The sequence below is a fragment of the Taeniopygia guttata genome, chromosome 3 (assembly GCF_048771995.1).
Source record: "Taeniopygia guttata chromosome 3, bTaeGut7.mat, whole genome shotgun sequence".
Lineage (NCBI taxonomy): Eukaryota > Metazoa > Chordata > Aves > Passeriformes > Estrildidae > Taeniopygia > Taeniopygia guttata.
This window is the reverse complement of record NC_133027.1, coordinates 22,061,135-22,075,198: the sequence shown is the minus strand read 5'-3', so window position 1 is coordinate 22,075,198 and position 14,064 is coordinate 22,061,135. Positions and strand designations below refer to the sequence as shown.

Genomic DNA, 14,064 nt, shown 5'->3' with positions numbered 1-14,064 from the left:
TACCCTTTTTTTTTACAATCTCCTTGATGTATTTGATAAACTCACGCCTTCTTTAAAAAACAAATAATGAAACTATGATAAAAATCATAAGTTCTAATACCTCAAATCATGAATATATTTTTCTCTTTACTTACTAAACAATGCAATATTTTGAAACTTAATGTCTAAATACATTCTGGCAAAAAAAAGCACAGACATTTCTAAGAACCAAATAAATTTTTGAATTAAAATATGGAAGAAGGCTATTTCACCACTCCAATTTTTAGATACTTTAAACTGATGTTTTATAAGGCTCCAGAAATAAACGTTTTTCATTACTTTGATGCATTATAATTATTGTTCCTATCCAGCAAGGTGCTGGAGGCTTATTCTCTTTCCAAAACTAATGCAGTTGGTAGGCAAAATCACTATGTCTGCCTAAGCACGTATGTAATGATCATAGCAATGCAGAAGGGTGCTCTATAAAGGCATGAGAGAAAGAACATTTTAAAATAAGTGCCTAAAGTTTCCTTAATAAATGTTTGTGAATTCCGAATCTGAATGTATGGTATTCACATAGACCAACACTGGAATCTCCCTTTTGAAAAATTTTAAGTATTGGAAAATCTATACCCAGAACAAAGCAAACCTGTGCAGTATGAATTTCCCTAGTTGCTGGTCAAATACATTAGTGCTTGGAGTCCTTTCTCTAATTAGAACAATTAAAGTTCCAGGTATGTGATGAGTTAACTTTAATAAAATAAACCACTATCAAGCAGCAAGGAATAAGCTCTCAGAAGACAAAGATCGGGTTAGGTTTCCACCTGTTTCAAAGAACTATAATTTGACAACTGAACTCTAAAGATACCCCTGGAAAAAAATCCATGGAGGAGAAAAAAATCAACATGGACACAGGGATTTGCCTTTCATTGTTTCAGTGCAGGACAAAGGAAGGGTAGTGGGGAAAGTGGTCTGTGTGTTATATATAACCTGAATAGAAGTCTTGAGCAAAGAGCCCTGTCAGGCCTGTCTGGCTTCCTCCAGGGGCATGACATTCATTTACACAGAATATAACTCCTGAGACTGCATAATGTACTAACATGAATAAATTTATTCCCTGCCAGTGGAAGATTTTACTGTACTATTATTATCAACTAATCTTCCGCATTCATTTTACAGGTTGAAAAGACAAGTAAAAAGTGGATTTTTACAGTAAATTAAATATTTAACTGAAAAGTATTTTGACAATGCATTAACATATATATTTCTTTATGTAAGACAAACTTGTAAGAAAGTTAATGAATTGCTTTTATGTCATCACCAACATAACAGCTCAGGTACCTACACAGAATGGATCTTTAAAAAAAAATATATATATACCATCCCTAAAGATGGTACAAATCTACAAAATAGTCTAGGAAAAAAGGGATCTAGTTCTGACAGTTTTCCACTGTCTGAGGGACACATGATTTGAAAGCATACAGCTGACTCAAACAGAATTCATGATTGCATATGGTCAGTTTTTTCAAATGTTGAGTAAGACTGTATGAAATATACTTTTAAGCATTAGATGAAGACTTGTTTTATCTTTCCCTTGTTTTTGCAGTTTCTCTCAAACAAAGAGGTCAACTCAATGCAAGAAAAAGAATCATCTGAGAAAAATTCCTCAGGTGGCATGCCATTTCTTAGCACCTGATATATTTTTACTGGGATTATTTATCTCCTAAAATAATCAATACTTAAAATCACAGAATTCTTTAGGTTGGAATAGACCTTTAAGGTCATTAAGTCCAACAATAAACTTGACACTGCAAGTCCACCACTAAACCATGGAGTCTAAGTCCCTTACTGTGATTACCAAGTGCCACTTCTAGACATCTCTTAAATACTTCCAGGGATGCTGACTCAACCACTTTCCTGGGCAACCTGTTCCAATATTGGACCACCCTTTCAGTGAAGAAATTTCTCCTAAAATCTAAAGCTCCTATGGTGCAACTTGAGGTTATTTCCTCTTGTCCTATTGTTTGTTATTTACAGATACTGATGCATACCTTCTTTAACAAAGAAAAAGGCTAAAAGTCAGGTGGTGTTATTTTATGCAGCCCTTCAGCCGGAACCAGTGAATGTGCTTTAATATCAGAATAAGTCTACAATTCTAAACTAAGAAATAAGGAGGATATGTGGATAATTTAGGTTTGTCTTAATTGTGCTTCCTACATAATCTAAGTACACCTTGTTTCTCTGCATAAGACTAACAGTACTTCAGCAGATTAGAATTCCTATTGATTTAAGTGGGAAGGGGAAAAGAAAAATCTATACTTTGCTAAAGCTGCAGCACTCTGTTTACCAATAATGATTTTGTTCTTAGTTTAGGAGACAGAATGCCTATTTGTCTACTAAGAAAATTCTATCAGACAACAATATCCACTTTTCAACAAAATATTAATTAGGCTTCTAGTGTCTAACTGTAGTCCCACAACATAATCCATGGATTATTTCCCAATGCTTCATCATATGCTTCAAGCATATAATAATGTACCAAGACCTACAGCCCTCTAAAGACTTGCTTACTTTTCTTTGAGATTAAACTCACCCATATCATTATAGATCCAATGGCCATGGGGAACCAGAAGATTTCTCCCACATTTAAAAAAAGCCCAAATTCTCTCTATACAAACATTCTTTTTTTTCAGATTGTTTGGGAGAAGGTCTTCAGTTTAATACTGTGTCTACTAACAAAATATGTCTTTTTTTTTCATGGTCTACTTCTTCCCTCCAAGATGAACATGAATGCAAAAGTCTGGTTCTATTTCCAAGCTGCACAAGATATCACTACCATTAACTCCTTTTCACTCTGCATTACAGTGCCTGTATTGGTGTAAACTGACTTCATAGAAGTGTATGAAAGAGTAGCTCTATAATTACTGTGGTTTTAAGCTTTTCACTTTCCATTTTTTATTTTCTTTCCTAATGCTCTACAATTCACTATTGTATATTTGTTGGCCTGGTAACAGCCTTGATGATACACAACTAATAGTTAATATACGTAATTTTTTTTCTATGTATTGCTTTTCATTTCAAAATATGTCCTTAAGTTGAAAATTTACTGAAAAATGCAATTCAATTATTAAAAAGCAATTATTCCTATGGCATAAAATTGTGACTATAACTAACATGCTCCTCCCCATTTGGGAAAAAAATATTAAAATTAAGTTCTGCAAGCCTCCAAGACCTTGAGGTGTGATATTTACAGCATCATAAAGTTAAGTATCTTTAGCATTGATGTTATTTTCTGGTTATTAACATTGGAAATTTTCTTCTGAATTTTAGACTCCTCTCTTTCACTCTCTGAAATTTTCTGTTTTCATTCTGTACTTCTGTTGTTTAAGTACATATATGTGCTTTGCTTCCTAATGCTTTCCAATTAGCAAAGCATTTACTGAGCTTTCACAGTCAGTACTCTGATGGCAGAACCAGCTTCTGAAGATTTAGAAAGCTGAAACTACCACTATTCAAATAACTCATTAGAAAGGGTAAAATATTTAATCACCAGCTAGCTTAACATTTTTAATATGTATTGAAAACAATTTTATTGCAACTGGCAAGAGACCACTAAGTTAAGCTTAATTCCATTAAAGCCAGCCACTATGACCGTATAATAGGAATGTCTTGCATAGCTAAGTTGATAGAACTACTTGAAGACAATGCTGAGAGAGTGACATGGATATGCATTTTTCAAGAAGCATTTGATAATGCTACATATCAAAGATAATTGGTTATTGTAAGGAAACCTTTCACAGAATAGAATATATTTTAGAGAACTGAAAAGTGCATAGTTCCATGAAGACACAAATATTTTTGTCTTGATAACTGTAAACTACAAGACAAACGTATGTCTGTTAATACCATAGACACCACACTGGACATATGAGAACACAAAAGCATCAACCCATGAAATTTAGTACAGTGAAATTCTGCTACATTGAAAAGTATGGGTGTATATATTCATATCCTAAAATTTTTGTCAAGAAATGCATCCTATTCTGGACCATTGCTGTGAGTAGGAAGGAATCAATCTTTTCAGCTTTATGCCAGTGTTTCTATGAAAAATAGTGTACATGGAGGTATTAATGATGAAATTGCATATCCATTTTTTAAATTGGAAATAAGAGGTCACTTGTCTGCTGGAATTTTTTATTTGCTTTTTTTGTTTGCTTTTCCCCTTTTATAGTAGCTGTGTTAAGATAATTAGGCAGCTAGAACTGAGCTGTATTTGATTTTAGAATAATCTCTATAGAAAATCAGAGGAGTTTTCACATGCCTTTGAGTAAACTGTATAAAACATTATGAAAACATACCAGGGTGACAATTCCTGAAATGCAGCGAGATTGATTAGATGCTTCACATGTTCTCTGAGCTATGAATTAGGATATTCAGAGCAGGTCTATCTCCTTTGAAATCAAGTACTCCTAATATCTGAAGATCTAGCACTGGTTGGTTAATATATTTCATATTCTCAGCATACACTGCCTCAAAAGCTGATGAGTCTATCATTCTTTCAGAGCAAATATATGCAAACATGTAGTGTAGGGTCAGTTCAGTATTCAGAAATTGTCATAAATATTTGGTAATTATTGCACTGCTGTTTAGGAATGGTAAGTAATAAAAATGTCATTTATTCATAAGCATTAGAAAACCTAAACACATCCTTTCTGCTTTTGATAAATATTGAAAAGTTGATAGTTATTCTTCACTTAAACTCATATGACTAGTTTGTATATCTAGCCTCTGAAATTGTTTCATAATAAGCTCTCAATAATGACAGACTCCACTGATTTACTGTCTAGAATATCCATTGACTGACTGAACCCATGATGATGAAACAATTGTATTCCCAGCAGCATCTATGCTTATACAGCATATGCAGTAATACATCTTTGGTTTGATTTTATTTAAAAGCTTATTCTGAATTCTCTTGCCTACTTTCCATATGTCTCTATTTTTACAAGAAATCTGGAAGCATTAAATCTATATACTTAGTTTAACTACTGATCCTATTAATTAGCCTTTGACTAGATGCTAGAAATCTCTCTTGGATACACTTGGCTTATGTCTGTCATAGACATCATCTTTATTTGGGGTTGTTTAAAGAATATTTTACAATGATATTATTTTAAAGCTATGCCCTGGTTATTCTGTAGTTGAATGCTGATAAGGTTGGAATGACACATGACAAATCTCCAGATTAAAAGTCATTTACTAACCATTATATTCCAGGGATCTTCTACTTCCATTTGCACCAAGATAGCATAAAAATTCTAAAGAGTAGACCAGCAAGGACATATTCAAACAGCAGGGAGAGCATGAAAAGAATGAAAGCTTCATCTTATGCTTATAAGTTTACTTCATACAGTCTTGATAGCTTTGACAGCTTTTACTGTTCTTTCAAGTTTCTGCCATATGACTGTTTTTGAAGCATTTGAAGCATCTGCTTTTTAGCAAAATATGCTAAAAAGCATCGGAAAGCCTCCTCCATGTTCAAGCTTCCCACTCTTATAGATAACTCCTATTTTTTCATGGCTAGAATGAGCTTTTTTTTCTGTTTGTTTCCATGGACCTTCTTATGTTAAAATCTCCATTTATAAATGAACTAATGGAAAATGTCCACCTGAAGAAAATCAGCTTTGCAGTTTAGGAAAAAAATGAAAGCTACTGAGGGTGTGGAGAAACAAAACTTTTTCTATTACAGACTTCAAACATGCTGTATAACAGCTTAAAAAACCCTATCTGGTGGTGGCAACCATAACTAAAAGGTCATATAAAGACACTCCTCAAAAAAGCCATGAGACAATATGTTCTGGTTTGTTAGTTTATCATCTTAATTACTCACCTCACCTACTTTGATAAAGTTCAGAAGTTTCAGTAAGATGCAAATTACCCCAATATGAACAGGAGAAGTTATAGTCTAGATAAATGAACCCTGTTATGATATGGCAGTCCTTGCCATCCTGCCCTTGTATCTTCAGCATGAAGTTTAACATTTGCTTAGGCACAAAAACATTTAAATTCCAGGACTTAAGTATTTAATTACAATCCCAGCTGGAGTCAGTACTTCCACAGTGGCATGCAATAGTTTATAGGACATACCCATCATAAACTGCTGCTCAGTGATTCCATATAACAGATCAAAACAAATGTGTTCTCGTACAAAAACATTGTATTCAAAGCAATAGTTTACTAGATGTATTCATAGAATTCATTTCTGATAATTTGATCTAATTCAATAATTTTAGGTGCTTGGCTGTATGAAACAGCACAGAATTGATTTTGCTGGCTTTCCTGATTTCAATCAGGAAACTAGATTTTCAGAATGTTTGTGAATGAGTTAGAATACATCTGACATTAATACATGTACACCTGCAGAGATAAACACACAAAAATATCAAAAACTTCCTTGTGATCTCATTTATATTATCTAAGTAATTAATCAGTCAGACAAGGCATACATGAAAAGAACTTCTGTTATAATCACTGGCAGTAGCACAGTGACAAAAGCATCACATTCAGGAAAACAGGATGAACACAACTATCATAATTTGTGCAGTGAAGTGAAAGAGATAAATCTAACACAAAAATATACCAATATCCCTAAAAATTAAACTAAAACAATACTTGTAGTGGAAGAGAGTACCTCAACTTTACATCTTAAACCATTCTACTTTCCAGATACTTCTGTCTAATAATAGCCTTACATATCTTTGCCACTCTAAATTGCTGTCAGAGAGCAGCACTCATTTTCCTTATACCTGAGATCAGGAGAGGATTAACATTCAATGGATTTTTTTCTTCTTTTTTTTAATTAACTCACATCTTACCTCTCCATTCAGAAAGCTTTGTAGAGTGCCATGAGTATTTTGGTTATTGCAGTTACCAAGAATTCATCTCTTAGAGAGTTTCAGTTCTTTACACCTAACATTGAATATTTCCTTAAAATGGAAGCTGAAAATATTCTCTCTCTCTACAGCCATTGGAGAGAGACAGAGGTAAATCGCTCTCAGAGACAGTAAAAGCAGGTATTATCTTTGTCTCCTTAAACAAAACTCTGAAAGTTACCTGCAAAAAATATTGGCTAATCTCTATCTTCACCCCACAGTGTAAATAGAATTATCCTAAATTCTTATTAAAATAATAATAATTTAAAAATTATCTGTCGAATAAAGTAATTTGCAGACAGCAATCAAACACATTCAGTTTCATATTCAAAACAGTTTCATACTCAACCACAGTTTCATGCTCACAGATCCCTGGATTATCATATAATGGTTGAAAGCCATCCACATATGTGAAATAATATTCAGCACTACTCTGATGAAAACATTGGCAACCTCTAAAACTCTCACAGAAATAAAAGAAATCATGCTGGATACCTAACCTTTGAACTATATATAGCTCTGTAGAATGATGTGAGCCTGTGAATTATAGTAGCAAAACCTGTTGGCTGTTTTTCATAATAGATGGAGAAGAAAGAGGTTATTGTCATTTTAACAGCTGTGATTCTGAATAGATTTCCACGGCAAAATGTATTACAAGTGGGCACCAGAGGATAGTCAAATTCTTCACTCATTTATAGATATTAAATTTTTTTTAACTTATGTACTCTGGCTGCCTTAATGCTCTTCTCTAGTTATCATCCTGGATTATGAAGGGGACAACTTCCTGGGTCATGGGCCACACCTGAAGGTTTTTGCCCTAGATATTCATGGACATACACACATCCATACGTACTTCCAAAAGATAATGAGCACTCCACCCCCTTGCAAGAAGATGTATTACTGATTAAAGAATGGTGATATAGTCAATTTCTAACAAAGCTGCTGCGACTATCTCACTTCAAAATTATTCTGAAACAAAGGAGGAAAATACTACTGAAGTACAAAATTACACAGTACTTAATCTCTTGTTAATCAGTCTTGTTAGTTTAGAATGGCATTGAATTTGAATTCAGCTGAGTGTCCTGGACGCATTGAACCTGTTCAGAGAACACTTTGAAAGGGAAAAATTTGACCTTTCTTTTCAAAGGTACAGAGAGGTGAGCAAAGCATCAAGTTCAGACTTTTCCTCTTACATCATTTTTACTAATTCCAGTCTGGTATGTTTTTAAAAGTGTATTGATCCAAATTTAAAGAATAGACTAAAAACAAAAATGATAATATTATTTCTTAGCTGTTCATCTCTTTGTTTTGTAAACAATGCAGTGTTCTGCAGTTTAAAAATTAATAACTGTCCCTCTGTTATACTCTTTTCAGAATATCAACTGACAGTAAAGGAGGCAATGGGCACAAATTGAAATAGAGGATATTCCACTCAACATTTATAAAAAAACTCTTTTCACCGGGAAACTGATAAAACATGGGATAAATTCCCCAGAGTTTGTGCAGTCCCCATTCTTGGTGACAAAACCCAACTGACATGGACAGTGTCATGGGCAACCAACTTTCAGCTGGTGGGCTCTGACTGGAAAATCCCTAAGGACATCTTCCAAAGTCAGCTATTTCTGTTATTCTATTAAATAATTCCACCTGAAGGCATCTGCTGAACATGCTCTTTCAGCATAAAAGCTCAAATCATGACTGCATTCCCAGAAGAAAACCGAGCAGCTAGGAGCTCAAAGACACCTTTGACACTGGAGGTCAGTACAGCATTTCTTGCCTGATAATCTTAGATTTTACTTTAGGCCAAAGCTGGTGTTACTGTTGCATTCCTGGGGCAAATGCTGGCATAAAAAAAAATCCCATTTAGACAATCTCTTTAAATAAACATAGTAATAATATAGGAATCTGATACTGAGTGCCTATTTTCTCCTTAAGATGGTTATCAACTGAAGATTCAGTTTACCTTTGCTCATGGCTGATCCATTGCTTACTGAATGTCACCTGTAGTGAAGTCAGGGGCCAGTTTTTCAAACAGCCCAGTTTGGTACATAGAGTTCAGAGGCCACTTCATTGTCAGAAAGATGTTTCAATACTGATTTATTATTCCACTTATAGAATACTAAACTAATCATGAATAAGATGTTTTGCCATCAGACTATTGTTCTGATGCTGCACTACACTATTTACCTCTGCAGATGCAGTTTCTGTTTTTTTCTGGCCTACCTGAGAATGATTAGACACACTGAAGGGGAAGGAAACTACCCCAGAACTCAACTCCTTCCTAATTCCAGGCAACCAATACTACCTCACTGATTCAAACTAAGAGCAGATTCCTCCACCATATTTGATAAGCTGTGTTGTAAGAGAAATAAGCAGAGTTTCTTTCAGATCCATCCCTCCCTTGCCTGTTAGTTCAGTTTACAGTGCCAATCACTTTCCTGACCACGTATAGCTCCCAAGAGCTCATGAGAGCACGAGATGTGAGGAAAATTTCCTTTCCTTAAATCTTGAATGGCCATAAAATCAGGATATATATTTGTCATTAATCATTTAATATTGATTGGTAAGTTAGACTGTCCAAAACACAAAAAATAACCATACTTTTCCTCAAATATGGAAGTCATTTGCTATCAAATACATAAGCACTCTTTGATACATTAAAGCACTTATTTAAAACACTTGTCATTTCATTTGCTGAGAAATTTGGCAAAACTCTCAAATTTTGTGCTAAAACAGCTTCTTCCTTGAATTCAGAAACAAGTATTCTGTAAAAATAAAAATTATTAATAAAATTTGAAGAGGTAATAAAGTTTTAAGTATTTCTTGCTTCCCCTTCTACTTTAAATTATTTCAAGAATAAAGTCCTATAACCAGGAAGCATAGAAGTCCTGACAGTGGAACCCAAAAGGCCCAAGAACTGCCAGACAGGAAACCACCTGTGGGATTGGTTTTGAACAATGCGCAAGAATGCCTCTGAACGTGCAAGAATGAGAAGAAAAACCTAGTGAGGACTGGACACTTATAATATACTTTCCTATACAGCAATATCTGGATATGAAAATGAATGTATTACAGGGACCTGATTTTATTTACATTTACATGTGGGACTTGGGACATGATTTAGTGGTAGACCTGGCTGTGTTAGGTCTACAGTTGGCCTCAATGAACTTAAAGGTCATTTCCAACCTAAATGATTCTGATTCTCTTTCTGTCTGTATTCATAGCAGTGATGGAAAGTAAGAGGATGAAGCTCACACTGAAACTTTGTGCATTTCTAGCAATTGCTGTGACTACATGCAGAGTGTCCTTGATGAAAAAGTTAATACTGGGGAAAGAAGGGCCACCTCAGAAGACTGAGGCATTCCCTAGAGGGATAGAATTGTGGAAGATAAAAGACCTTTTTAGTTGGCTTTTTCTTTGTGTGGTGTTTCACATAGAGCACATCAGATGTAGGAACATAGGAAAAAACAAAGCCCTTCTTTATCCAATCTATTTAGCGTTTAACCATTTCTGCTTTAGGTGAAGTGTCATCTACTGTGCCTTCTGAATGGTAGACATGGAGAGCAACTACTGAAGCTGTCCTCTGCCAGCTTAGATCACTTTCTAAGAGGAAAAGAGTTTGCCTTCAGTTCTTTTCCACATTCTCACGCATATTTATCTTTTTTTTTTAAACCTAGGGACAATGGAGGAATACACACTATGCAGAAAAAGCAAAAGCATCTAGAGATGCTTAATGCAAGGGACACTCTGCTGGGGCACAACTTGAGAGAAGGGAAAAGGACAGCATTTGGCCAAAACAGGTATTGTGCTATGATAAAGCCTTCAGTATTTCCAGCTACCAGCAGAACTGTTGGTAAAACTCAATTCCAAGAGTCCTTAAAAAGCTGACACCATTTTGTTCTCATTCCATTTGATCCAGCTGCAGCTGGGTGAATACTGCATTGAATGAGTTGTTGAGGTGTTACCAAGACTCCTGTTTAAGTCAGTGAGGTATTCCCTGTCTCAAAAGGACAATCCAAGAATATAGCAAAGTTCATGGTAGCACATGATAGAAGACTGTTAGTTGGCTAGATTCAACCTTTTTGGACACTTGAAGAAATCCTCAAATAAGCCATATCAAAGGCAGCTTTTCTTCCTGAAGTACTGCCAATGCACAGCTTTATTAATGCCAGCCAGAATTTCTTTACGTCACTCTTGTCTTCTATCTGTTGTGAAGCGAATCTGACGGAACATACCTGGTAGATGATGTACTAATGCCAACACGTCAATTCCTATGGATAGCTGCTACTTTCTAAGTAAATGGCTAATTTTTACATAGGATGTTTTTAGCAATTTGGATTGTTCCCTTACTTCTCTTCTGTTGCATTAGGAATGAGCAAAGGCACCTGACTTTGAGAAAATGCCCAAACTCTATTTTCTCTATTTCTATGTAAAATCTATTTTAAATATTTATTTTCCTTTTAGTCTCATACTAAAATAAACTGTATCAGCTTAAAAGAGTTCCTTTACTGTTCAAAGCATCCACAGATGAGAAAGAACAAGAGCACATGGCAGGTACTGGGAAGAATATAGTTATGATTAATTCATTGGTTGGATAATTTTTCTGGTGATGGAGTTATGATTAAATAGCCATATTAATTATTTATTTAAGGATTTGGTTAAAATATAGGTCATGGTTTCCAAATGTGTGAGGAAAAATGCTTTCCATTAATCTATATAGAATAAAATAAAGACTGCAAGAGTAATCAGCTGTCCAGTCTGTTCTAAAGCATAATTTTTGTCTTGACTTTTATTTCTGTTGAGGCACTTCAAGGCTGAAAATAGCACAGGTGCCTTGGGATGCTTTATTCTCATTTACCCTCATAGGTGTCCAAAACCTTTTGGAAGCTTGACGGGATTCTGGTATCAAAGTACCTGGGTAATGTAGAAGCATCCCTGCTACTTTCAGGCAGCTGCTGGCTACCTGCCTGCCAGGCTGTGTTTTTGTTCCCCTCACTCTTCAGCTGCCAGCCAGCTTTCCCTGCCTACCCCTCACAGCTCTTCTTGCTCAGCCATCTCCATCTTCTCGTGTGCCTCAATGCCACCATCACATCCACTAAACAACTGGGGTATTTCTTTCTCAATTTTCCTTTCCTACAAAAGACTGCCCTTCTTAATATCTAGCTTCATGCACATTCAGAGCAATTCTGAAAATTATGTCAAACTCTTTTCTCTAATATGCAGAGCAGAGTCGGATTATATGAAGTCTAGTAGGAGTTTCTGGTTTAATGCACTGGCTTTAAATTCAGAGCAGAATTAGGCCATTTGATGCTAAATTCTCAGGATGTGTCTGAATAAAAATAGTACAAATACTGTGGCATTCAAACTCTTCATCCATAATATATTCATCTTGAAGTGCACAGCTGCCATGCATATATTTATGTAACTGTTATCTGTAGAAATAGTTAAGTATTCAGTTCAACTCTGAAAAAAATATTTAGAAAAGTTAAAGAAGGCTAAGTGGTGAGCACAAGCAAATGGGATAGTCATAAGACATACATGTCTTTAGAAGGCAGCAAATCACTAACATTTTCATCTGAATCACTGAATATACACAACAGAGCTAGAAAATGTACAGAGAGGAACAAGATTGGCCAGACTTTTGGAAAAGTGAAGAATCTAACCGCAACTTTTCTGTTATAAGGAGACAGCTTAAGAGGGCAATAATAAGCATTCACTTTTCACAGTCAAAACACTTGAGGCAATCCAAAAAATACTCAGACACAAGGCTTAAACCAAAGACAATGTAATTAATTTATAGAACCTATTTCCAAAACATTTTTGAAATCAACAGTGTAAACATGTTAAAAAACAAGACCGGATAAAACCATGAACAATTGAGACATCAGAAGCTTTAAACGCAGTATGACCTCCAGCCTGAGAGGACCAGACACAACAGAAGCTGGATATGGATCAGACAGGAAAGCGGCAGCATTCCCTACAAACCCCATCTCCTGTATTGTTTTTCTCTATCAACTACTGAGAGCTTTTGCCTCTCCAGTTTTGGCAGCTGTCTTGCACTTGCCCTACACTATTCCAAATCTTCACAAATAAAAATGCTGCAAATAACCTGGTCTATGTATGCAGTAGGTGCTGAGGGCTACAGGAATATCTCTGCCTTCCTGCTCTACACAGCTGGTACAGCTATGCAGAACCTCCTTACACCTGCCCCTACGTTTTCCAGATTTCTTCTTCCTTCCTTTCTAAACTTAACTGTGCAAAGTCTTTGGTGCAGCAATACAAGCACAGTCATATTAATCACCAATATGTTTATTCTGTTGCATCTCTGGCAGGCTCTTGGCAGTATAGCAACAAACATCCCAGTAATAAATGAGCTTTTAAATGCACTAAACTTTACTATTCAGCAGCTGGCATGTGGTCTCTGATCAAAACTTAATGTATATGACCCTTGCATAGGCAGCACACCAAACAGCAGTAACAGCAGCAACACTAATAAAAATGTAAGACATTGCTCTGACCTCAAGCTAAGAACACAGGTTAACTATCTTCCTAACTATACCAAAATCTATTACCTCAGGGGCTCTTTTCCTAAGCTGCACTAACACACTACTGAATTGCAGTGAGTTAGGTAAGTAGGAGTACAATGTCCATTAAGCCTCCATAAACAATTAACTTTTGCAGCTGAGCTCTACAGCAAAACAACCTGTCTGCTACCATGGGATGTTTTTTCACTTCATGTAGGTCATTGATGAGGTAATAGACAGTTTTACCCAGCAACAGCAGAAAAGTAGCAATACCAGCACAACACATCCTTTAATAGTTTTCATAAAAATATAGAGTTTATAGCAGAAGACATTGAAAAAAAGCAAGTACCTCACTTAAATGTATTTCAAATATTTGCAAAGAATACAGAATTTTACTGCTAAAAATACCCCAACAAAACATACATTCAATGTAAAAAAATGCCTTAAACTTACCTCTTAGTTTACACTGATTTAATATATTTTTTCTTCTACTTTTCAACTTTCCTTGCATCTTGGGAATATAGTGGTTTTCTCCACCCGTTTCCTTCCTCTCACCTCCTCCCCCTCCAATCTGGCCTCCTTTCCTTCCTTGGAGGTTTTTAAGCTTTAATTTGAGAGTGTAAAGCTGA

General features: G+C 35.4%; 1 protein-coding gene across 50 annotated transcripts in view; it reads right to left on the bottom strand.

Moving 5' to 3' along the window:
* Window positions 1-14,064, bottom strand: part of DLGAP2 (DLG associated protein 2) — a 447,444-nt gene that overhangs the window by 282,589 nt on the left and 150,791 nt on the right. For 15 of the 50 annotated variants that reach the window (XM_041714761.2, XM_072926391.1, XM_030267274.4 and 12 more), the window contains one exon: window positions 13,889-14,060. The exons of 34 other annotated variants lie outside the window; for them this stretch is intronic. In XM_041714761.2, the coding sequence (XP_041570695.2) occupies window positions 13,889-13,946 (58 nt within the window). In that variant the 5' untranslated portion in view covers window positions 13,947-14,060. Of the gene's footprint in view, window positions 1-13,888; window positions 14,061-14,064 lie in introns of those variants that run through there. One more of the 50 variants, XM_072926401.1, reaches the window with a different exon arrangement.